Source organism: Pogoniulus pusillus, chromosome 11 (assembly GCF_015220805.1).
Source record: "Pogoniulus pusillus isolate bPogPus1 chromosome 11, bPogPus1.pri, whole genome shotgun sequence".
Classification (NCBI taxonomy): Eukaryota; Metazoa; Chordata; class Aves; order Piciformes; family Lybiidae; genus Pogoniulus; species Pogoniulus pusillus.
Genome location: NC_087274.1, coordinates 33,448,452 through 33,473,846, shown reverse-complemented (window position 1 = coordinate 33,473,846; position 25,395 = coordinate 33,448,452). Strand labels below are relative to the sequence as shown.

At 57.5% G+C, this 25,395-nt stretch overlaps 1 protein-coding gene across 1 annotated transcript; it reads left to right on the top strand.

Moving 5' to 3' along the window:
* Nucleotides 1–3,232: 3,232 nt before the first annotated feature.
* LOC135179787 (acrosin-like) lies at nt 3,233–6,741 on the top strand. Its single transcript, XM_064151826.1, has 4 exons — nt 3,233–3,393; nt 3,641–3,900; nt 5,575–5,720; nt 6,227–6,741. Exons 1-4 carry the CDS (start codon nt 3,233–3,235, stop codon nt 6,524–6,526), a joined length of 867 nt encoding a protein of 288 aa, XP_064007896.1. The 3' UTR covers nt 6,527–6,741.
* Nucleotides 6,742–25,395: the final 18,654 nt, after the last annotated feature.

The following is a 25,395-nucleotide window of genomic DNA, read 5'->3' as shown; positions in this document are numbered from 1 at the left end:
GGCCACTGCAAGGTCTCCTCCAAGCCTTCTCTTCTCCAGGCTGCACAGCCCCAACTCTCTCAGCCTGTGCTCACAGCAGAGCTGCTGCAGCCCTCTCAGCATCTTGGTGGCCTCCTCTGCACTGGCTCCAATACTTGCATGTCCTTCTCGTGTTGGGGACTCCAGAACTGCCCCCAGGACTGCAGGTGGGGCCTGAGGGGAGCAGAGATATCAGAAAGTCATTCGAAGGAAAAAACCACTCTGCCATGAAAGGACTCAGTCAACAGCACAGCTTTATGGAGGCCAGAAGTGTTTTACCCTTGCACAGAAAGGAAGGTCCTTGAGCTCTGTTATTTATATCCCAGGGCAATACTGTTCTAAGCTCAGGGAAATACACTGAAAAGCAGCCCCCACCTGAAAATGCTTCAGTGTCCTTACTAAGGGAAGAAAACAAGGGGCAAGAAAGAGAATCTGCCCATGCTGCTCTGCTGAGACTGCATCCAGCTCTGGAGCCCTCAGCACAGGAAGGACATGGACCTGATGGAGCAAGTCCAGAGGAGGCCATGGAAATGCTCAGGGCTTGGAGCAGCTCTGCTATGGGACAGGCTGAGGGAGCTGGGGGTGTGCAGCCTGGAGCAGAGTAGGCTCCAAGGAGATCTAATAGCAGCCTGCCAGTTCCTGAAGGGGGCTGCAAGAAGGCTGCAGAGGGACTGTTGGCAAAGGCCTGCAGGGACAGGACAGTGGCTTCAAACTAGAGCAGAGCAGATTTAGAGTGGATGTTAGAAGCAAGTTCTTGACTATGAGGGTGGTGGAACACTGCAACAGGTTGCCCAGGGAGGTAGTTGAGGCTCATCCCTGGAGATACTTAAGGTGAGGCTGGACAGGGCTGTGGGCAACTTGATCTCGTGGAGGATGTCCCTGCTGAGTGCAGAGGGGGCTGGGCTGGATGAGCTTTGGAGGTCTCTTCCAAGCCAGACCACTCTGTGATTCTCTATCCCAACTGGGATCAGAAGTGCTGTGTCCAGCAGCAGCAGGGAGGGCATTAACCCTTGGTGCTCTGCTCTGTTGAGGCCACACTGTGAGTGCTGTGCTCAGCTTTGGTCGGGCAACTCAGTACGAGAGAGCTGTGGAGGTGCTGGAGCAGGTCCAGAGAAGGGTAAGGAAGCTGTGAAGGGCCTGGAGAATAAATCTGATGAGGAGTGACTGAAGGAGCTGGGGATGGGCAGTGTGAGACAGACAAGGCTGAGACCTCGTCACTGCGTGCTGCTACCTGAGAGCAGGCTGTGGAGAGGTTGGTGCTGGTCTCTGCTGACAGGTAACCAGTGACAGGACAAGAGGGAATGGCCTCCAGATGCACCTGTGGAGATCAGAAACGTTTTTCCCCACAGGAGTGGTCAGGCACTGGAATGAGCTGCCCAGGGAGGTGGTGGAGCCCCCAACCCTGCACCTGCTTAGAGGTCACTCAGCTGTGGTGCTTGGGGATATGGTCTGGGGGAGAGCTCTGCAGAGCAGGCTCAGTGGCTGGGCTTGATGATCTCAAGGACCTTTTCCAGCCTGAATTACTCTGTGATTCTGTGATGACCTCCCTGGGCATGACCTCTCTGGCCAACCTGTTCCAGTGTCTCACCACCCTCACTGGAAAGGATTCCTCCCTAATCTCCAGTCTAAATCTCCCCTGTTCCAGCTCCAAACCATTGCCCCTCATCCTATCCCAGCAAGCCCTTGTGGAAAGCCCCTCCCCAGGGGAGGACTTCACTCTGTTCACCTGTGGATGTGGACTTTGCTATCTGTGATTGTGTTGCTGACACTCATTTTGCCTCCCTGTATGATATGCCACAGCTCTGGAAGCTGACAAAGACCTGAAACACACGAAGGAGCTCTCAGTGGGATATTAAGCTGCTGGGTCTTGTTGCTTTGCATGGCAACAGCTTCCAAAACCCAGCCAGAACCAAACCAGGCAAATGAGGCAGGGTTGGAGTTTTCCTCTCTGCCTGTTGGGCTTTTTTCCTGCTGGATGTCTCTTGCAGCCGTTCAGGTCCTCGGTCATGAAGCTTAACTATGAAGTAGTTTAAAAACTTCCTCTGCTTCTCAGGGCAAAGGCAAAAGGAAATGGGCACAGACCTAACCTGCAGGGAGGCTGTAGCCAGGTGGGGTTGGGCTCTGCTGCCAGGCAAGCAGCACCAGAAGAAGGGGACACAGCCTCAAGCTGTGCCAGGGCAGGCTCAGGCTGGATGTGAGGAGGAAGTTGTTGGCAGAGAGAGTGATTGGCACTGGAATGGGCTGCCCAGGGAGGTGGTGGAGTGGCCGTGGCTGGAGGTGTTGCAGCCAAGCCTGGCTGGGGCACTTAGTGCCATGGTCTGGTTGGTTGGGCAGGGCTGGGTGCTAGACTGGGTTGGCTGAGCTTGGAGCTCTCTTGCAGCCTGCCTGATTCTCTGGTTCTATGACAAGGAGGTTTGAACAGCAAGAGGAGAACTTCTTTACTATGAGGATGGTAGAGCACTGGAGCAGGCTGCCCAGAGAGGTGGTGGAGTCTCCATCTCTGGAGCCATTCAAAACCCAACCATGTGCCACACTGTGCAGTGTGCTCCAGGGAAACCTGATCTGGCAGAGGGGTCAGACCAGGTGAGCCTTACAAGTCCCTTCCAACCCAATCCAGTCTATGTCCCCATGGCTCTCTGATGTTCCACTGCACCCAGCACCAGTGGGTCTGTGACATCAGTCCCAGGGACAAGGGTACCATAGCAACGTGAGTCCTGTGGGCACTCAGCTGCTGCTCTGGTGGCAACAGGAGCTCGGTGCTGAAAGCTGACCTATGCTAACAGCAATGAAGGCTTTCCTGTGCTTCCTCCTGCTGCTGGCCCTGTGCCAGCCTGTGCTTGCCAACTGGAACTACTGTGGGTAAGTGGGACAAGGCTCTGGGAGGCAGCGTGGGCAGCTCTGATGGGCCTCACTGGAGGGTGCTCATTTGTCCCCCGTGCCCACAGCACAGCTCCCCAAGGTCTCAGCTCCTGGGCAGCACTCAGGCTGCCGGCACAGCTCACCTGTGGAGCTGAAGCAGAGCCAGGGGCCGACGGACGGACGGACAGACAGACAGCGCTGGGCTGCCCTGGCCCTGCTGTCCGTGCCACGCTGGCTGGGGAGGGCAGATGGGCGACCCTCGGGCTGCACAGCAGCGAGGCACCGAGCAGCACACTCATGAGTCTCTGGTTGCAGAAGCACCTGCGGGTTCCGGCCCATGGCTTCCTACTATGGGATGTCTCGCGTCGTGGGTGGCATCAACGCCCAGCCAGGGGCGTGGCCCTGGATCGTCAGCATCCAGCAAGTAGTGGGAGCAGGACTGGGGCACATCTGTGGAGGGTCCCTGATCAGCTCCCAGTGGGTGCTCACGGCAGCTCACTGCTTCGTTGGGACGGGGTAAGGCAGCTGCCCCTGCCACTCCCTCCCACCCCGATGCCCTGCTGCATGCCCAGCGCCCGGGCACTGCCCGGCCCGGCTGAGGAAGTGCTCAGCAGAGGGCTGGGCTGGTGCCACGGCTGCCCAGCGGCCTCCAGCTCGGCATTCCCTGTGCCCGAGGCAATGCCAGGGCAGGGAAGCGCTGGGCTGCTGCGGCGCAGGGCGGCGCCGCTCCGAGCCCCTCCGCATCTCCCCCTCGCCCCTCCAGCAAGACCTACTACGTGGCGGCAGGGATCACCTACTTCTCCAACCCGGAGCCCGAGACCCAGCTGCGCTTCGTCAAGCGAGTGCTGCTGCACCGCGGCTACGACAACGCCACCATGAGCAACGACATCGCCCTGCTGGAGCTGGACCACCCTGTGCGCTGCGGCTACCACGTCCAGCTGGCCTGCGTGCCCGACCCCTCGCTGCGCGTCGCCGAGCTCAGCAACTGCTACGTGGCCGGCTGGGGGTCCACCAGGGCCAGATGTGAGTGCCCGCACGGCCAGGTGCCAGTGCCCGGCACGGCCAGGTGTGAGTGCCCGGCACGGCTAGGTGCCAGTGCCCGGCACGGCCAGGTGTGAGTGCCCGCACGGCCAGGTGCCAGTGCCCGGCACGGCCAGGTGTGAGTGCCTGCACGGCCAGGTGTGAGTGCCCGGCACGGCCAGGTGCCAGTGCCGGGCACGGCCAGGTGTGAGTGCCCGGCACGGCCAGGTGTGAGTGCCCGCACGGCCAGGTGCCAGTGCCCGGCACGGCCAGGTGTGAGTGCCCGGCACGGCCAGGTCTGAGTGCCCGGCATGGCCAGGTGTGAGTGCCCGGCACGGCCAGGTCTGAGTGCCTGGCACGGCCAGGTGTGAGTGCCCCGCACGGCCAGGTGTGAGTGCCCGGCACGGCTAGGTGCCAGTGCCCGGCACGGCCAGGTCTGAGTGCCCAGCACGGCCAGGTACCAGTGCCCGGCATGGCCAGGTCTGAGTGCCCGGCACGGCCAGGTCTGAGTGCCCGGCACGGCCAGGTACCAGTGCCCGGCACGGCCAGGTGTGAGTGCCCAGCACGGCCAGGTGTGAGTACCCGGCACGGCCAGGTGTGAGTGCCCAGCATGGCCAGGTGTGAGTGCCCGGCACGGCCAGGTGTGAGTACCCGGCACGGCCAGGTGTGAGTGCCCGCACGGCCAGGTGTGAGTGCCCGGCACGGCCAGGTGTGAGTGCCCAGCACGGCCAGGTACCAGTGCCCGGCATGGCCAGGTGTGAGTGCCCGGCACGGCCAGGTGTGAGTGCCCGCACGGCCAGGTGTGAGTGCCCGCACGGCCAGATGTGAGTGCCCAGCACGGCCAGGTGTGAGTGCCCGCACGGCCAGGTGTGAGTGCCCGGCACGGCCAGGTGCCAGTGCCCGGCACGGCCAGGTGTGAGTGCCCGGCACGGCCAGGTGTGAGTGCCCGCACGGCCAGGTGTGAGTGCCCAGCACGGCCAGATGTGAGTGCCCGCACGGCCAGGTGTGAGTGCCCGGCACGGCCAGGTACCAGTGCCCGGCACGGCCAGGTGTGAGTGCCCAGCACGGCCAGGTGTGAGTGCCCGCACGGCCAGGTGTGAGTGCCCAGCACGGCCAGGTGTGAGTGCCCACACGGCCAGGTGTGAGTGCCCGGCACGGCCAGGTGTGAGTGCCCACACGGCCAGGTGTGAGTGCCCGGCATGGCCAGGTGTGAGTGCCCGGCACGGCCAGGTGTGAGTGCCCGCACGGCCAGGTGTGAGTGCCCGCACGGCCAGATGTGAGTGCCCAGCACGGCCAGGTGTGAGTGCCCGCACGGCCAGGTGTGAGTGCCCGGCACGGCCAGGTGCCAGTGCCCGGCACGGCCAGGTGTGAGTGCCCGGCACGGCCAGGTGTGAGTGCCCGCACGGCCAGGTGTGAGTGCCCAGCACGGCCAGATGTGAGTGCCCGCACGGCCAGGTGTGAGTGCCCGGCACGGCCAGGTACCAGTGCCCGGCACGGCCAGGTGTGAGTGCCCAGCACGGCCAGGTGTGAGTGCCCGCACGGCCAGGTGTGAGTGCCCAGCACGGCCAGATGTGAGTGCCCGCACGGCCAGGTGTGAGTGCCCGGCATGGCCAGGTGTGAGTGCCCACCAGGGCCAGATGTGAGCTGCTGGGGGCTGAGTGCTCTCTGTGCTCACAGCTGGGACTACACCGCTGGGGCTGCAGGAGGCCAAGGTGCACCTCATCGACCTCCGCCTGTGCAACAGCACCCACTGGTACGCGGGAGCTGTCCACAGCCACAACCTCTGTGCTGGCTACCCCCAGGGGCGCATCGACACCTGCCAGGTAGGAGCCTGCTCCAGGTCAAGCCCAGCGGCACTGGCAGCACGAGGGGCAGGACACAACCACCCAAGCAGCCCCTGGCATGAGCTTGCTCTGGCCTCCAGCCCCTGGCATGGGCTTGCTCTGGCCTCTCGCCCTCCCACCACTCCCTCTCCATCACTCCCGGGGCTCCCCTTCCCCAGCTGCGGTGCCTTGCCCTGTGCCACCCTTGTCCCCAGGCACCTGGCACAGTGCCCACAAAGCCCAGCCCCTGCTCCTGGCAGCACACAGCTCCACATCCCAGCCCCGGCACACCTCTGTGCCACACATCCAGCACCAGCGAGCGGAGATGGCCAAAAGCCCAACCTCCCAGACCCACCCCCGCCCCAGACACGGCCCTGAACTGCAGCACCTGAGCAGAGCTTTGCTGTGCACGGATCCAGCTCTGGAAGCTGCTGCCACAGAGGAGCTGGCCCCAGTGCCAGCCGAGGCCACCCAGCCCCAGCTGAAGCCTCTCTCCTCCCCTGCAGGGCGACAGTGGAGGTCCCCTCGTGTGCCAGGCCAAAAACGCTGACTACTTCTGGCTGGTGGGGCTGACCAGCTGGGGGACAGGCTGTGCCAGGGCAAGGAAGCCTGGCATCTACACCTCCACCCAGCACTTCTACAGGTGGATTCTGGTCCAGATGGGGCTATACCCAAATACAAGGGCTACTGCAGCAGCACGGGCATGGAGCACTTCTCCCATGGCCTCAACACCTGCTCAGAAGCCACTGCCAATGCCCTTGGGCTGGGTGAACTCCAGCCCACTCCTGCAGGAGAATGAGGAGTGAGCAGCAGAAAGAACTGGACCTGGGCATCCTTCTGGGAACCACCACCGTGTCCTTCTGGGGCAATTCCTGCTGAGCTGGAGCCTGCAGTCTCACTGTCCATGTCCTGCTCTGTCCTACTCCTGCTTCCCCTTCCCTCTTCAGATGAATACTGAATTTCTCCTGGCTGCAGGAGTGTTGACTTTCTCCTAGCTGCAGAAATAAAGCTTTTGACCCCATTTCTCAGTGTTGTCCTGATGAAAATGGCTGCTGGTGGCTTGGGCAGCTGCACACACTGCTGGGTGCATGACTGCACAGCTGGGGCCAGTGGTGGTGACTGGAGTAAAACCCAGCTGCCAGTCGGTCAGCAGTGGTGTTGCTGAGGGACCTGTGTGGGGACCACTTCTGTTTAACATCTTGAGCAATGACCTTCGTGAGGAGACAAAGTGCACCTCAGCAAGCCTGCAGAGGATGCCAGGCTGGGTGGGAGTGGTGATCTGCTCGAGGGTAGGGAGGCTCCACAGAGGCTGGATTGATGTGCCAGGGCCAGCTGTGTGCTGACAACTCTCTGAATGCTCACACAAGTGTTTATGTCCTCCCAGTTGCTGGGGTGTGGACACGTGCCAGCACCCAGGTGCCAGGCTGCAGTCCTGGCTGGCAGCAGTCAGCACTCTTGTGGCTTTATGCCCACGTCCAGGAACTCCTGCATCTGATGACAGAGCTCCAGGAGGAGGAGAGGACTGACCCATGGTGCCACTGCTGAGGGCAGAGTTGTCCCAGAGCACCAAAAGGCCACACTGGACCACTCCTCTTTGACACATCCAGCATCAGTGTGCAGAGATGGCAGAGAGCCTCACCTCAGAAAAGCTCCTGGAGCTCTGGCACCTGAGCAGAGCTTTGCTGTGCATGGATCTGTCTTCCCCCTCCCTGTCTTCTCTTTCCAAGACTAGAACCTCTCTCTATAAGGGCAGCCTGAGGGACTAAGGCTTTTTAGCCCAGAGAAGAGACAAAGAAGAGAGGAAACTTGGGAATGCTTATAAATATCTGAGGAGTGAGGTTCCAAAAGAAGGGCTCAGCCTCTTGTCCAGTGGTGCCCAGTGACAAGGGGAATGGACACAAACTTGAACATGGGCAGTTCCATCTAAACATGAGGATGAACTTCACTACTTTGAGGACAGTAGAGCACTGGGAAGTGACTCTTACCTAGGACACAGTTTGCATTTTTGCCCTGGTTCTCAGTGCCAAGACAAAAGGAAATGGGCACAAACTTAACCAAAAGGAGTTCTGAACAGCAGGAGGGGAACTTCTTTACCATGAGGATGCAGGCTGCCCAGAGGGGTGCAGGAGCCTCCATCTATGCAGTCATTCAAAACCTGCATGGACACCATCCTGGGCAACCTGCTCTAGGTGAACCTGCTCTGGCAGAGGGGTTGGACTAAGCTGATCTTCCAAATTCTACCATCCAAACCCTACCAATAGGAGCATGTCCAGAGAAGGGCAGTGCAGCTGCTGAAGGGCCTAGAGAACAGGGCTGGGGAGCAGCAGCTGAGGGCACTGGGGGTGTTTTGTGTGGAGGAAAGGAAGCTGAGGGGAGACCTCACTGCTGTCTACAGCCCCCTGAACGGAGGCTGGAACTCGGGGAGGTTGGTCCCTTTCCCTAGTAACAGGGGGTAGTAGGAAAGGAAATGGCCTCAAATTGCACCAGGGAGGTTTAGGCTGGATATGAGAAGAGACTTCTTGACTGAAAGGGTTCATAACCACGGGAACTGTGTCCCCAGGGAGGTGGCTGAATTCCCATCCTTGGAGGCAGAGGTGTGGTGGTGAGGGAGGTGGTTTAGCAGCAGCCTTGGCAGAGTTAGAGAGGGGTTGGACATTTCCCAACTACACCAATTCTGTGACCATCTGATTCGCAAGAATCCAGCACTGGTGCAAAGCTCAGCAGACACAGCAGCACACCCTGGGCTCTGCAAGACTGGCACAAGCACAGCTCATCCACACAGCAGTTCAGTGGAAAAGGAAACCTGCAGCAAGTTACAGTCTCACAGTATCACAGTATCACACAGTATCACCAAGGTTGGAAGAGACCTCACAGATCATCAAGTCCAACCCTTTAGCACAGAGCTCAAGGCCAGACCATGGCACCAAGTGCCACGTCCAGTCCTGCCTTGAACAGCTCCAGGGACGGCGACTCCACCACCTCCCCGGGCAGCCCATTCCAGTGTCCAATGACTCTCTCAGGGAAGAACTTTCTCCTCACCTCCAGCCTAAATCTCCCCTGGCACAGCCTGAGGCTGTGTCCTCTCGTTCTGGTGCTGGCCACCTGAGAGAAGAGAGCAACCTCCTCCTGGCCACAACCTCCCCTCAGGTAGTTGCAGACAGCAATAAGGTCTGCCCTGAGCCTCCTCTTCTCCAGGCTAACCAATCCCAGCTCCCTCAGCCTCTCCTCGTAGGGCTGTGCTCAAGGCCTCTCCCCAGCCTCGTTGCCCTTCTCTGGACACGCTCAAGCATCTCAATGTCCCTCCTAAACTGGGGGCCCCAGAACTGAGCACAGCACTCAAGGTGTGGTCTAACCAGTGCAGAGTACAGGGGCAGAATGACCTCCCTGCTCCTGCTGGCCACACCATTCCTGATGCAGGCCAGGATGCCACTGGCTCTCTTGGCCACCTGGGCACACTGCTGGCTCATGTTCAGGTGGGTATCAATCAGCACCCCCAGATCCCTCTCTGTCTGGCTGCTCTCCAGCCACTCCGACCCCAGCCTGTATCTCTGCATGGGGTTGCTGTGGCCAAAGTGCAGCACCCTGCACTTGGAGCTATTGAAGCCATCCCCTTGGACTCTGCCCATCTGTCCACCAGGTGGTCAAGGTCCTGCTGCAGAGCCCTTCTGCCCTCCAACCCAGCCACATCTGCCCCCAGCTTGGTGTCATCTGCACACTTGCTGATGACTGACTCCATGCCCTCATCCAGATCATCTATGAAGATGTTAAAGAGGATGGGGCCCAGCACTGATCCCTGAGGGACACCACTAGTGACAGCTGCCAGCTGGATGTGGCACCATTCACCACCACTCTCTGGGCTCAGCCCTCCAGCCAGTTCCTAACCCAGCACAGAGTGTTGCCATCCAAGCCATGGGCTGACTGCTTAGCCAGCAGTTTGCTGTGGGGGACAGTGTCAAAGGCCTTGCTGAAGTCCAGACAGACCACATCCACAGGCTCCCCACAGCCACCAAGCAGTCACCTGATCATAGAAGGAGATCAGGTTGGAGAGGCAGGATCTGCCCTTCCTAAACCCATGCTGGCTGGACCTGAGCCCTTTGCCATCCCTTAGGTGCACTCTTATCACCCCCAAGCTAACCTGCTCCATCAGTTTCCCTGGCACTGAGGTCAGGCTGACAGGTCTGTAGTTCCCAGGTTCCTCCATCCCACCCTTCTTGTGGATGGGGACCACGTTGGCAGTTTCCAGTCTCCTGGGACCTCTCTGGTGAGCCAGGACTGCTGGAAAATGATGGAGAGCAGCTTGGCCAGCTCAGCTGCCAGCTCTCTCAGCACCCTGGGATGGATCCTATCTGGTCCCATGGACTTGTGGGTGTCCAGGTGGCTCAGCAGGTCCTGAACTAATTCCTCATGAATTTCCAGGGCAACACACTGCTCCCTGACCCCATCCCCCAGTTCAAGAGGCCACTTGCCCTGAACTCCTCCCTCCTTGCTGTTGAAAACTGAGGCAAAGAAGGCATTCAGGACCTCAGCCTTTTCTACATCATCAGTTACAGTGTTCCCCTCCTGGTCCAGTAAGGAGTGGAGGCTCTTCTTGCCCTTCCTTTTAGCACTGATACATTTATAAAAGTGTTTTTTGTTATCTTTCACAGAGGTGGCAGCCTAAGTTCTAGCTGGGCCTTAGCCTCTCTAATTTTTCTCCTGCATGATCTGGCTACCTCCTTAAACACATCAGGAGAAGCCTTCCCCTCCTTCCAGAGGTGATACACCCTCTTTTTCTCCCCCAATTCCTTCAGGTCATGCATTTCATGCTCCACAGGAGCCAGCAGTGTGCACTTGCAGCCTGGAGGGGCAACCAGAGCCTGGGCTGCAGCAGCAGCAGTGTGGCCAGCAGGGCCAGGGAGGGGATTCTCCCCCTCTACTCCACTCTGCTGAGACCCCACCTGGAGTACTGCATTCAGTTCTGAAGCCCCTGGGACAAAAGGGCTGTGGAGATGCTGGAGAGTGTCCAGAGCAGGGCCAGGAGGATGCTGAGAGGCTGCAGCAGCTCTGCTGTGAGCACAGACTGAAAGAGTTGGGTCTGTGCAGGCTGGAGCAGAGGAGGCTCCCAGGGGACCTTCTTGTGGCCTTGCAGCATCTGAAGGGGGCTACAAAACAGCTGGGGAGGGACTTTTGAGGCTGTGAGGGAGTGTCAGGAGTGGGGGGAATGGAGCAAAGCTGGAGGTGGGGAGAGTGAGGCTGGAGGTGAGGAGGAAGTTGTTGGTGATGAGAGTGGTGAGAGGCTGGCAGGGGTTGCCCAGGGAGGGGGTTGAGGCTCCATGGCTGGAGGTGTTTGAGGCCAGGCTGGCTGAGGCTGTGTGCAGCCTGCTCTAGGGTAGGGTGTCCCTGGGCATGGCAGGGGGTCGGGACTGGCTGCTCCTTGTGGTCCCTTCCAACCCTGACTGATTCTGTGGTTCCCTGTTTGGAGTAAAAACTTACATTTGATGTTGTGATGGATTGATATGGAAGTACTCAGTTTAATACAGCTTGCCCCTAGGAGATCTCTTCTTCCTCTTAACAAAGAGTGGCACAAGTTTACCAAAGAAAAACTCTTGGATGCATGAGGATCTGGATCTACCATGGCAGAGTAGAATCACAGAATTAAGCAGGCTGGCAGAGAGCTCCAAGCTCACCCAGCCCAACCTGGCACCCAGCCCTGCCCAACCAACCAGACCATGGCACTAAGTGCCCCAGCCAGGCTTGGCTTCAACACCTCCAGCCACGGCCACTCCACCACCTCCCTGGGCAGCCCATTCCAGTGCCAATCACTCTCTCTGCCAACAACTTCCTCCTCACATCCAGCCTGAGCCTGCCCTGGCACAGCTTGAGGCTGTGTCCCCTTCTTCTGCTGCTGCTTGCCTGGCAGCAGAGCCCAACCCCACCTGGCTACAGCCTCCCTGCAGGTTAGGTCTGTGCCCATTTCCTTTTGCCTTTGCCCTGAGAAGCAGAGGAAGTTTTTAAACTACTTCATAGTTAAGCTTCATGACCGAGGACCTGAACGGCTGCAAGAGACATCCAGCAGGAAAAAAGCCCAACAGGCAGAGAGGAAAACTCCAACCCTGCCTCATTTGCCTGGTTTGGTTCTGGCTGGGTTTTGGAAGCTGTTGCCATGCAAAGCAACAAGACCCAGCAGCTTAATATCCCACTGAGAGCTCCTTCGTGTGTTTCAGGTCTTTGTCAGCTTCCAGAGCTGTGGCATATCATACAGGGAGGCAAAATGAGTGTCAGCAACACAGTCACAGATAGCAAAGTCCACATCCACAGGTGAACAGAGTGAAGTCCTCCCCTGGGGAGGGGCTTTCCACAAGGGCTTGCTGGGATAGGATGAGGGGCAATGGTTTGGAGCTGGAACAGGGGAGATTTAGACTGGAGATTAGGGAGGAATCCTTTCCAGTGAGGGTGGTGAGACACTGGAACAGGTTGGCCAGAGAGGTCATGCCCAGGGAGGTCATCACAGAATCACAGAGTAATTCAGGCTGGAAAAGGTCCTTGAGATCGTCAAGCCCAGCCACTGAGCCTGCTCTGCAGAGCTCTCCCCCAGACCATATCCCCAAGCACCACAGCTGAGTGACCTCTAAGCAGGTGCAGGGTTGGGGGCTCCACCACCTCCCTGGGCAGCTCATTCCAGTGCCTGACCACTCCTGTGGGGAAAAACGTTTCTGATCTCCACAGGTGCATCTGGAGGCCATTCCCTCTTGTCCTGTCACTGGTTACCTGTCAGCAGAGACCAGCACCAACCTCTCCACAGCCTGCTCTCAGGTAGCTGCACACAGTGACGAGGTCTCAGCCTTGTCTGTCTCACACTACCCATCCCCAGCTCCTTCAGTCACTCCTCATCAGATTTATTCTCCAGGCCCTTCACAGCTTCCTTACCCTTCTCTGGACCTGCTCCAGCACCTCCACAGCTCTCTCGTACTGAGTTGCCCGACCAAAGCTGAGCACAGCACTCAAAGTGTGGCCTCAACAGAGCAGAGCACCAAGGGATAATGCCCTCCCTGCTGCTGCTGGACACAGCACTTCTGATCCCAGTTGGGACAGAGAATCACAGAGTGGTCTGGCTTGGAAGAGACCTCCAAAGCTCATCCAGCCCAGCCCCCTCTGCACTCAGCAGGGACATCCTCCACGAGATCAAGTTGCCCACAGCCCTGTCCAGCCTCACCTTAAGTATCTCCAGGGATGAGCCTCAACTACCTCCCTGGGCAACCTGTTGCAGTGTTCCACCACCCTCATAGTCAAGAACTTGCTTCTAACATCCACTCTAAATCTGCTCTGCTCTAGTTTGAAGCCACTGTCCTGTCCCTGCAGGCCTTTGCCAACAGTCCCTCTGCAGCCTTCTTGCAGCCCCCTTCAGGCACTGGCAGGCTGCTATTAGATCTCCTTGGAGCCTACTCTGCTCCAGGCTGCACACCCCCAGCTCCCTCAGCCTGTCCCATAGCAGAGCTGCTCCAAGCCCTGAGCATTTCCATGGCCTTCTCTGGACTTGCTCCATCAGGTCCATGTCCTTCCTGTGCTGAGGGCTCCAGAGCTGGATGCAGTCTCAGCAGAGCAGCATGGGCAGATTCTCTTTCTTGCCCCTTGTTTTCTTCCCTTAGTAAGGACACTGAAGCATTTTCAGGTGGGGGCTGCTTTTCAGTGTATTTCCCTGAGCTTAGAACAGTATTGCCCTGGGATATAAATAACAGAGCTCAAGGACCTTCCTTTCTGTGCAAGGGTAAAACACTTCTGGCCTCCATAAAGCTGTGCTGTTGACTGAGTCCTTTCATGGCAGAGTGGTTTTTTCCTTCGAATGACTTTCTGATATCTCTGCTCCCCTCAGGCCCCACCTGTAGTCCTGGGGGCAGTTCTGCAGCCCCCAACACGAGAAGGACATGCAAGTGTTGGAGCCAGTGCAGAGGAGGCCACCAAGATGCTGAGAGGGCTGCAGCAGCTCTGCTGTGAGCACAGGCTGAGAGAGTTGGGGCTGTGCAGGCTGGAGAGGAGAAGGCTTGGAGGAGACCTTGGAGTGGCCTTGCAGGATCTGAAGGGGACTGCAGGAGGGCTGGGGAGAGCCTACTGACAAGGGCTTGTAATGACAGGAGGAGGAGGAATGGATTTGAAGTGGCAGAGGGGAGATTGAGACTGGATGTTGGGACGAAGTTGTTTGCAGTGAGGGTGGTGAGACACTGGCACAGGTTGCCCAGGGAGGTTGTGGATCAAAGATCACATTGGCTGCTTCTGTGCTCCACAACCTCCCTGGAGGTTGAGGCCCCATGGCTGGAGGTGTTTGAGGCCAGGCTGGCTGAGGCTGTGTGCAGCCTGCTCTAGGGTAGGGTGTCCCTGGGCATGGCAGGGGGGTTGGAGCTGGCTGATCCTTGTGGTCCCTTCCAGCCTGACTGATTCTGTGATTCTGTGATTCTGTGGTTATTTCAGGATTGTTGGAGGCCTGAGGGGAGAATCATAGAACCAAGCAGGGTGGAAGAGAGCTCCAAGCTCAGCCAGCCCAACCTAGCACCCAGCCCTATCCAGCCTACCAGACCATGGCACTAAGTGCCCCAGCCAGGCTTGGCTTCAACACCTCCAGCCACGGCCACTCCACTACCTCCCTGGGCAGCCCATTCCAATGCCAGTCACTCTCTCTGACAACAACTTCCTCCTCACATCCAGCCTAGACCTGCCCTGGCACAGCTTGAGGCTGTGTCCCCTTCTTCTGCTGCTGCTTGCCTGGCAGCAGAGCCCAACCCCACCTGGCTACAGCCTCCCTGCAGGCAGCTACAGACAGCAATGAGCTCTGTCCTGAGCCTCCTCTGCTGCAGGGTTTTGTTTCTCCTTTCCTCCACACACTCTCTGTGTTGGTGATTCTGTCACCTAGGACTGCAGCAAGCCTCTGCAGGTGATCCGTTTGCTGAGTCGGTGCTGAGACTGCAGACAGCTTCACTGCTCTGTGGGCTGTGCCTGTCCCTCCAAGCTCTCTGATCTCTGGGGCGTGGGAAGGTGGGAGCTAAGTCGGCTGTAGCAGGGCAGAAGGCAGTGGAGGTCTCTGTGCCCTTCACCTGAGCAGCCAAGCGTCCCTGCAGAGGCCGTGGGCAGGCACAGGAAGGGTGCCCTCGGTGCACACAAGCCACAGAGCTGGTGGTGCCTGGGGAAAGGAGACCTTGCCGACCCCAGCTGAGCGTGCAAGGCAGCAGGGCAGCTACTTTGGATTGACCTGCACTCGCTGTGGCTGCAGGAGAGGAAACCCTGCGGGTGCTGCTTCTCACTTGTTCCTCCTTGGAGGGAAGAGCTGCGCTGTGAGCACACAGGCTTACCCTGCTGGCTTTGAGGACTGTGATGAAAGCAATCTGCCAGACCTCCCCACCCCTGTGCTTTGGTCACTGTCCCCCAGAGCACGGAGGTTTGACCCAGTTAAGCTGCTTGATTGCAGTGCATCTTTCCGAGCTCTGGACAGCAGCCTCCAGAGCTAAATCCCCACCTAGGACATGAGCCCATTTCTATACTGCATCTCTTCTCTGATGTCCTGAAGTGTCATGGCCCCGCTGAGCCAAGAGGAGCTCACCTCTATGTTCCCTGGCTCTTTGGAGCACTTCAGCAGCCTGATCAACTTTGGGTAGCTTTGATGTCCCTCAGCACCTCGGATTTTGGGCCCAAGAGCAGGAGCCAGGCTGTGCCCAGGTGGGCCAGAAGGGCACCAGCATCCAGGCCTGAATCAGCAGTAGTGTGCCCAGCAGGAGCAGGGCAGGGCTTGTGCCTCTGTGCTAGGCACTGGGGAGGCCACAGCTTGAGTGCTGGGCTCAGTTTTGGGCCCTTCACTCCAAAACGGACTCCGAAGGGCTGGAGCAGGTCCAGAGAAGGGCAAGGAAGGGTCTGGAGAACAGAGCTGGGGAGGAGCAGCTGAGGGAGCTGGGGGTGCTTAGTGTGGAAAAGAGGAGGCTGAGGGCAGAGCTCATCACTCTCTGCAGGTCCTTGAAAGGAGGCTGCAGGGAGGTGGGGGTTGGGCTCTTCTGCTAGGAGTAAGTGACATGAGGAGAGGAAATGGCCTCAGGCTGGACATTAGAGGCAACTTCTTGAGTGAAAGGGTTCCAAAGCGCTGGAATAGCTGACTAAGGAGGTGGTTGAATCCTTAAACACATCAGGAGAAGCCTTCCCCTCCTTCCAGAGGTGATACACCCTCTTTTTCTCCCCCAATTCCTTCAGGTCATGCATTTCATGCTCCACAGGAGCCAGCAGTGTGCACTTGCAGCCTGGAGGGGCAACCAGAGCCTGGGCTGCAGCAGCAGCAGTGTGGCCAGCAGGGCCAGGGAGGGGATTCTCCCCCTCTACTCCACTCTGCTGAGACCCCACCTGGAGTACTGCATTCAGTTCTGAAGCCCCTGGGACAAAAGGGCTGTGGAGATGCTGGAGAGTGTCCAGAGCAGGGCCAGGAGGATGCTGAGAGGCTGCAGCAGCTCTGCTGTGAGCACAGACTGAAAGAGTTGGGTCTGTGCAGGCTGGAGCAGAGGAGGCTCCCAGGGGACCTTCTTGTGGCCTTGCAGCATCTGAAGGGGGCTACAAAACAGCTGGGGAGGGACTTTTGAGGCTGTGAGGGAGTGTCAGGAGTGGGGGGAATGGAGCAAAGCTGGAGGTGGGGAGAGTGAGGCTGGAGGTGAGGAGGAAGTTGTTGGTGATGAGAGTGGTGAGAGGCTGGCAGGGGTTGCCCAGGGAGGGGGTTGAGGCTCCATGGCTGGAGGTGTTTGAGGCCAGGCTGGCTGAGGCTGTGTGCAGCCTGCTCTAGGGTAGGGTGTCCCTGGGCATGGCAGGGGGTCGGGACTGGCTGCTCCTTGTGGTCCCTTCCAACCCTGACTGATTCTGTGGTTCCCTGTTTGGAGTAAAAACTTACATTTGATGTTGTGATGGATTGATATGGAAGTACTCAGTTTAATACAGCTTGCCCCTAGGAGATCTCTTCTTCCTCTTAACAAAGAGTGGCACAAGTTTACCAAAGAAAAACTCTTGGATGCATGAGGATCTGGATCTACCATGGCAGAGTAGAATCACAGAATTAAGCAGGCTGGCAGAGAGCTCCAAGCTCACCCAGCCCAACCTGGCACCCAGCCCTGCCCAACCAACCAGACCATGGCACTAAGTGCCCCAGCCAGGCTTGGCTTCAACACCTCCAGCCACGGCCACTCCACCACCTCCCTGGGCAGCCCATTCCAGTGCCAATCACTCTCTCTGCCAACAACTTCCTCCTCACATCCAGCCTGAGCCTGCCCTGGCACAGCTTGAGGCTGTGTCCCCTTCTTCTGCTGCTGCTTGCCTGGCAGCAGAGCCCAACCCCACCTGGCTACAGCCTCCCTGCAGGTTAGGTCTGTGCCCATTTCCTTTTGCCTTTGCCCTGAGAAGCAGAGGAAGTTTTTAAACTACTTCATAGTTAAGCTTCATGACCGAGGACCTGAACGGCTGCAAGAGACATCCAGCAGGAAAAAAGCCCAACAGGCAGAGAGGAAAACTCCAACCCTGCCTCATTTGCCTGGTTTGGTTCTGGCTGGGTTTTGGAAGCTGTTGCCATGCAAAGCAACAAGACCCAGCAGCTTAATATCCCACTGAGAGCTCCTTCGTGTGTTTCAGGTCTTTGTCAGCTTCCAGAGCTGTGGCATATCATACAGGGAGGCAAAATGAGTGTCAGCAACACAGTCACAGATAGCAAAGTCCACATCCACAGGTGAACAGAGTGAAGTCCTCCCCTGGGGAGGGGCTTTCCACAAGGGCTTGCTGGGATAGGATGAGGGGCAATGGTTTGGAGCTGGAACAGGGGAGATTTAGACTGGAGATTAGGGAGGAATCCTTTCCAGTGAGGGTGGTGAGACACTGGAACAGGTTGGCCAGAGAGGTCATGCCCAGGGAGGTCATCACAGAATCACAGAGTAATTCAGGCTGGAAAAGGTCCTTGAGATCGTCAAGCCCAGCCACTGAGCCTGCTCTGCAGAGCTCTCCCCCAGACCATATCCCCAAGCACCACAGCTGAGTGACCTCTAAGCAGGTGCAGGGTTGGGGGCTCCACCACCTCCCTGGGCAGCTCATTCCAGTGCCTGACCACTCCTGTGGGGAAAAACGTTTCTGATCTCCACAGGTGCATCTGGAGGCCATTCCCTCTTGTCCTGTCACTGGTTACCTGTCAGCAGAGACCAGCACCAACCTCTCCACAGCCTGCTCTCAGGTAGCTGCACGCAGTGACGAGGTCTCAGCGCAGCCTTGTCTGTCTCACACTACCCATCCCCAGCTCCTTCAGTCACTCCTCATCAGATTTATTCTCCAGGCCCTTCACAGCTTCCTTACCCTTCTCTGGACCTGCTCCAGCACCTCCACAGCTCTCTCGTACTGAGTTGCCCGACCAAAGCTGAGCACAGCACTCACAGTGTGGCCTCAACAGAGCAGAGCACCAAGGGTTAATGCCCTCCCTGCTGCTGCTGGACACAGCACTTCTGATCCCAGTTGGGACAGAGAATCACAGAGTGGTCTGGCTTGGAAGAGACCTCCAAAGCTCATCCAGCCCAGCCCCCTCTGCACTCAGCAGGGACATCCTCCACGAGATCAAGTTGCCCACAGCCCTGTCCAGCCTCACCTTAAGTATCTCCAGGGATGAGCCTCAACTACCTCCCTGGGCAACCTGTTGCAGTGTTCCACCACCCTCATAGTCAAGAACTTGCTTCTAACATCCACTCTAAATCTGCTCTGCTCTAGTTTGAAGCCACTGTCCTGTCCCTGCAGGCCTTTGCCAACAGTCCCTCTGCAGCCTTCTTGCAGCCCCCTTCAGGAACTGGCAGGCTGCTATTAGATCTCCTTGGAGCCTACTCTGCTCCAGGCTGCACACCCCCAGCTCCCTCAGCCTGTCCCACAGCAGAGCTGCTCCAAGCCCTGAGCATTTCCATGGCCTCCTCTGGACTTGCTCCATCAGGTCCATGTCCTTCCTGTGCTGAGGGCTCCAGAGCTGGATGCAGTCTCAGCAGAGCAGCATGGGCAGATTCTCTTTCTTGCCCCTTGTTTTCTTCCCTTAGTAAGGACACTGAAGCATTTTCAGGTGGGGGCTGCTTTTCAGTGTATTTCCCTGAGCTTAGAACAGTATTGCCCTGGGATATAAATAACAGAGCTCAAGGACCTTCCTTTCTGTGCAAGGGTAAAACACTTCTGGCCTCCATAAAGCTGTGCTGTTGACTGAGTCCTTTCATGGCAGAGTGGTTTTTTCCTTCGAATGACTTTCTGATATCTCTGCTCCCCTCAGGCCCCACCTGTAGTCCTGGGGGCAGTTCTGCAGCCCCCAACACGAGAAGGACATGCAAGTGTTGGAGCCAGTGCAGAGGAGGCCACCAAGATGCTGAGAGGGCTGCAGCAGCTCTGCTGTGAGCACAGGCTGAGAGAGTTGGGGCTGTGCAGGCTGGAGAAGAGAAGGCTTGGAGGAGACCTTGGAGTGGCCTTGCAGGATCTGAAGGGGACTGCAGGAGGGCTGGGGAGAGCCTACTGACAAGGGCTTGTAATGACAGGAGGAGGAGGAATGGATTTGAAGTGGCAGAGGGGAGATTGAGACTGGATGTTGGGAAGAAGTTGTTTGCAGTGAGGGTGGTGAGACACTGGCACAGGTTGCCCAGGGAGGTTGTGGATCAAAGATCACATTGGCTGCTTCTGTGCTCCACAACCTCCCTGGAGGTTGAGGCCCCATGGCTGGAGGTGTTTGAGGCCAGGCTGGCTGAGGCTGTGTGCAGCCTGCTCTAGGGTAGGGTGTCCCTGGGCATGGCAGGGGGGTTGGAGCTGGCTGATCCTTGTGGTCCCTTCCAGCCTGACTGATTCTGTGATTCTGTGATTCTGTGGTTATTTCTGGATTGTTGGAGGCCTGAGGGGAGAATCATAGAACCAAGCAGGGTGGAAGAGAGCTCCAAGCTCAGCCAGCCCAACCTAGCACCCAGCCCTGCCCAACCAACCAGACCATGGCACTAAGTGCCCCAGCCAGGCTTGGCTTCAACACCTCCAGCCACGGCCACTCCACTACCTCCCTGGGCAGCCCATTCCAATGCCAGTCACTCTCTCTGACAACAACTTCCTCCTCACATCCACCCTAGACCTGCCCTGGCACAGCTTGAGGCTGTGTCCCCTTCTTCTGCTGCTGCTTGCCTGGCAGCAGAGCCCAACCCCACCTGGCTACAGCCTCCCTGCAGGCAGCTACAGACAGCAATGAGCTCTGCCCTGAGCCTCCTCTGCTGCAGGGTTTTGTTTCTCCTTTCCTCCACACACTCTCTGTGTTGGTGATTCTGTCACCTAGGACTGCAGCAAGCCTCTGCAGCTGATCCGTTTGCTGAGTCGGTGCTGAGACTGCAGACAGCTTCACTGCTCTGTGGGCTGTGCCTGTCCCTCCAAGCTCTCTGATCTCTGGGGCGTGGGAAGGTGGGAGCTAAGTCGGCTGTAGCAGGGCAGAAGGCAGTGGAGGTCTCTGTGCCCTTCACCTGAGCAGCCAAGCGTCCCTGCAGAGGCCACGGGCAGGCACAGGTAGGGTGCCCTCGGTGCACACAAGCCACAGAGCTGGTGGTGCCTGGGGAAAGGAGACCTTGCCGACCCCAGCTGAGCGTGCAAGGCAGCAGGGCAGCTACTTTGGATTGACCTGCACTCGCTGTGGCTGCAGGAGAGGAAACCCTGCGGGTGCTGCTTCTCACTTGTTCCTCCTTGGAGGGAAGAGCTGCGCTCTGAGCACACAGGCTTACCCTGCTGGCTTTGAGGACTGTGATGAAAGCAATCTGCCAGACCTCCCCACCCCTGTGCTTTGGTCACTGTCCCCCAGAGCACGGAGGTTTGACCCAGTTAAGCTGCTTGATTGCAGTGCATCTTTCCGAGCTCTGGACAGCAGCCTCCAGAGCTAAATCCCCACCTAGGACATGAGCCCATTTCTATACTGCATCTCTTCTCTGATGTCCTGAAGTGTCATGGCCCCGCTGAGCCAAGAGGAGCTCACCTCTATGTTCCCTGGCTCTTTGGAGCACTTCAGCAGCCTGATCAACTTTGGGTAGCTTTGATGTCCCTCAGCACCTCGGATTTTGGGCCCAAGAGCAGGAGCCAGGCTGTGCCCAGGTGGGCCAGAAGGGCACCAGCATCCAGGCCTGAATCAGCAGTAGTGTGCCCAGCAGGAGCAGGGCAGGGCTTGTGCCTCTGTGCTAGGCACTGGGGAGGCCACAGCTTGAGTGCTGGGCTCAGTTTTGGGCCCTTCACTCCAAAACGGACTCCGAAGGGCTGGAGCAGGTCCAGAGAAGGGCAAGGAAGGGTCTGGAGAACAGAGCTGGGGAGGAGCAGCTGAGGGAGCTGGAGGTGCTTAGTGTGGAAAAGAGGAGGCTGAGGGCAGAGCTCATCACTCTCTGCAGGTCCTTGAGAGGAGGCTGCAGGGAGGTGGGGGTTGGGCTCTTCTGCTAGGAGTAAGTGACATGAGGAGAGGAAATGGCCTCAGGCTGGACATTAGAGGCAACTTCTTGAGTGAAAGGGTTCCAAAGCGCTGGAATAGCTGACTAAGGAGGTGGTTGAATCCCCATCCCTGGAGGTGCTGAAAAGAGGCAGAGATGTGGTGAGCAGCACTGGCAGAGTTAGGTCATGGTTGGACTGGAGGATCTGACAGGCTTTAAGGCTAGACAAGAGGATCTCTGACAATGTAATTCAGTGCAAGGAAGTGTTTAGCTCTTGGCACACAGGGAACTGCACACACAGATCCATCCAAACCCTACTGACATGGGAAGTGACTTTTGATCTCTTACAGTAGCGAGAACAACTACTTTGGTCTCCTCCTTCTCCTGTCAGATCTACCCAGAGAGCACAGCAAGGAGACTGAATTGAGGTAACTTCCTTCCTCTTACCACATCTGCAGAGCCTCCCAATTCCATCCTAACAGACAAGCTCTGCTCTCTGTTACTCCCTTTTAACCCTGTTGTAGGTAGTATGGTTGTGTGCATGGAAGCAAGAACAAAACACGTCCAACACGGCCACAGAATCACCTAATGGCTTGGACTGGAGGAGACTCAGAGATCATCTCCTCCAACCCCCCCCCTGTCGTGGACAGAGATGGCTCTCAACTCGACTTGGTTCCTCAAGGCTTCAGCCGACCTGGCCTTGAGAACCTCCAGGGAGGAGGCATCCACAGCCTCCCTGGGCAGCCTGTTCTAGAGTCTCCCCACCTGAAGAACCTCCTCCTCAGCTCCAGGCTGACCCTGCTCTCCCTCAGCATCAAACTGTTCCCCCTTGTCCTGTCTCTAGACCCCCTCACAAGAAGTCCCTCTGCAGCCTTCCTGTAGGCTCCCTGTTGGGCAGCAGTTATGGACTGGGTTTGGATTAATGAGCTGGGGGGAGGTTTGTAAAAGTAATTCCAGCAGCACTGGAACTGACAGAATGGAATAGGGAAGAGTCCTGAGCTGTGTCTCTGCTCCACACTTCCTGGCACCATGCACCCTGGGAAGCTTCCCAAAGCCTATCCCTGGTGCTCCCATAACGGAGCTACTGAGTGAGAAAAGGACACTCTGAAGTAGCACAGAAGAAACCTCTCCCACAGGTGGCCTACTTCTCTAGGAGCTTGTAGCTCGTCTTGTCCACCACAGAGTGGCCCAGAGTGGGAAGGGTTAGGAGGTGCTGGCGTAACTGAGCTGTTCCACTGTGCACTGCCAAGGTGAAGAGAGAAGAGCCTGAGCAGGGTCAGCTCTCCTCCCCTTGGGAACGCTGCTGTGCTCTGCTGCTGCTCCCAGCCAGGACACTGTGAGGGCAGAGAAGCACAGCATCGTTAGGGCCACCAAGATGCTCAGAGGGCTGCAGCAGCTCTGCTGTGAGGACAGGCTCCGAGAGCTGGGGCTCTGCAGCCTGGAGAAGAGAAGGAATGGAGGAAACCTTACAGTGGCCTTGCAGTGTCTGAAGGGAGCCCACAGGAAGGCTGGGAAGGGACTACTGACAGGGTCCTGCAATGACAGGACGAGGGGGAATGGGTTTGGATGGCAGAGGGGAGATTCAGACGAGGTGTTAGGGGGACGTTCTTTCCAGTGAGGGTGGTGAGACACTGGCACAAGCTGCCCAGGGAGGCTGTGGCAGTGAAGTGGGCTACAGGGACAGGGGTGCAGTGAAGGGGGCTGCAGGGTTAGGGGTGCAGTGAAGGGGGCTACAGGGACAGGGGTGCAGTGAAGGGGGCTGCAGGGATAGGGGTGCAGTGAAGGGGGCTGCAGGGATAGGGGTGCAGTGAAGGGGGCTACAGAGACAGGGGTGCAGTGAAGGGGGCTGCAGGGTTAGGGGTGCAGTGAAGGGGGCTGCAGGGACAGGGGTGCAGTGAAGGGGGCTGCAGGGATAGGGGTGCAGTGAAGGGGGTGTCTTGGGTTCTAATCCAAATTCCCAGAGACTCACACAAATTTGATAGACCCAATAACAATTTGTAGAGTGCCCTCCCCTCTTCCCCCTTCTGTCCCAAAGGAAGGGATTAGATACAGGGAGAGAGAGGTAAGCACACCTGAATAAATCAATCTCATTGATTTGGAAGTCAAAAGGAAAAGTTTAACAATAACTTAGAAAGGTATCTGAGGTAGGGAAGTTTACAAAGGATAGGGAAGGGAAAATAGCAAAATACAAAAGGCATAAATACAACCCGAGGCATGTGCTGGTGGCTTTGGCTGCCTCGTGGTGTGCTGGTATGCAGGCAGAGATGTGTGTAGTGTGTGTGTGGTGAGAGAGACAGCGAGGAACAGGAATCCCCTCTGCTTTATAGGACAGGCAGTGGGGGCCAGTGGGCTAACCATCACCTGGTGGTGTGACCCACCCCTGGGGAGGGGTCAAGACCCCTAGGGTCAGGTTCAGGGTTACTCCCCCAGGAGTGTTAACCCTATACATTCCACCCCTTGGTTAGACCACTTCCACCTTCCTACGAACAGTCTTCTTCTCCAAAGATGGGAAAAAGTGTCCATGGGTTAAGAGTTCTTGAAGTCCTTCTCGGTCCCCGGCTGTATCCCAAGGCTCTCTGCTTCTCCGGTCCAGTGCAGGTTGGTGAGGTGTGAGCAGAACAGGAACATGGAAGAAGAGTCAGTGAAACAGGAACAGTTCTTGTTGGAACTCAGGAAAGAGTCTTTTCCCTCCATGAAGAAAGCATCAGGAACAGTCTCTTGGTGTCTGGCACCAGGGAAACAAGTGTAGATGAGATGGCTGTAGACATCCTCTGGAGGGAGATCGGGAACAGTCTCTCACTGCAGGGCATCAGTGATGGATCAGGTGCAGGGTTCTGTCGGACGCCTCGTTGTGATGTGATGCTGTAGGGCTCCTCTGGATAGCTGCTGGTGGGGTGCAGGTTCTGTTGCATGTGTTGTGGTGAGGGTGTAACTAGGAAAAACAACTTACAACCCCTTATGAACTCTAATACAAGTATTACACAACTATGATACAACTATAATACAAGCTAACATGGAATACATGGAATCAACTCTGAGCTTTTAAACCTTTTCAGCCAAAGTGAGGTTTCTCTGTGGGACACACTCAATAGTGCCTGTTTCAAGCATTACCCAGAATGTGTAACCAGGACCCTCTGCAGATACCACCCCTTTGATAGGTTTTCCCCCACCAGGGGCAGGAGCAACCCACACAGTCTTTCCCAGTAGCTTCCTTTCACAGACTACAGGAACTCCATCTCCCTCAGCTATGGGCAGTAGGGCAGACTGAGCAGGACCAGCTCTGTTGACTGATCCCCTGCTGTTCACCAGCCAAGTGGCTTCTGCAAGGTGCTTCTCCCAGTTTCTGAGAGTTCCACCTCCCATAGCCTTCAGGGTGGTTTTCAGCAGGTCATTGTGATGCTCAATCTTCCCTGCAGCTTGTGGATACTATGGGATGTGGCAAACCCATTCTATCCACAAGCTGCAGGGAAGCTCTCCTCCCCTTGGGAACGCTGCTGTGCTCTGCTGCTGCTCCCAGCCAGGACACTGTGAGGGCAGAGAAGCACAGCATCGTTAGGGCCACCAAGATGCTCAGAGGGCTGCAGCAGCTCTGCTGTGAGGACAGGCTCCGAGAGCTGGGGCTCTGCAGCCTGGAGAAGAGAAGGAATGGAGGAAACCTTACAGTGGCCTTGCAGTGTCTGAAGGGAGCCCACAGGAAGGCTGGGGAGGGACTACTGACAGGGTCCTGCAATGACAGGACGAGGAGGAATGGGTTTGGATGGCAGAGGGGAGATTCAGACGAGGTGTTAGGGGGACGTTCTTTCCAGTGAGGGTGGTGAGACACTGGCACAGGCTGCCCAGGGAGGCTGTGGCTGCTTTCTCCCTGGAGGTGTTCCAGGCCAGGCTGGATGAGGCCTTGAACAACCTGCTCTAGAGGGAGGTGTCCCTGCCTACGGTGGGAGGCTGGAGCTGGATGATCCTTGCGGTCCCTTCCACCCTGGACCATTCTATGATTCCATGGTTAAGCTGCTGCTTGGCAGCAGTCTGGCTGTGAAAGCCCTAACTCCCTCAGCTTGCCCTCACAGCAGGACTTCTTCATGCCTCTGACCATCTTTGTGGCCTCCTCTGGATGCACTCCAGCAAATCCACGTCCTCCTTTTGCTGGGGGATTCAGAACTGGCTGTGGTGCTCCAGATAGGCTCTTGCCAGAGCAGAGCAGAGCAGAGCAGAGGGGCAGAATCAACCCCATCACCCTGCAGGTCACAGCTCTGTTG

Coding starts and splice junctions, on each gene's coding strand:
- LOC135179787 (XM_064151826.1), top strand. CDS start 3,233: ATGTCTCGCGTCGTGGGTGGCATCAACGCCCAGCCAGGGGCGTGGCCC. Junction 3,394..3,640: donor CACTGCTTCGTTGGGACGGG/GTAAGGCAGCTG, acceptor TCGCCCCTCCAG/CAAGACCTACTACGTGGCGG. Junction 3,901..5,574: donor GGGGTCCACCAGGGCCAGAT/GTGAGTGCCCGC, acceptor CTGTGCTCACAG/CTGGGACTACACCGCTGGGG.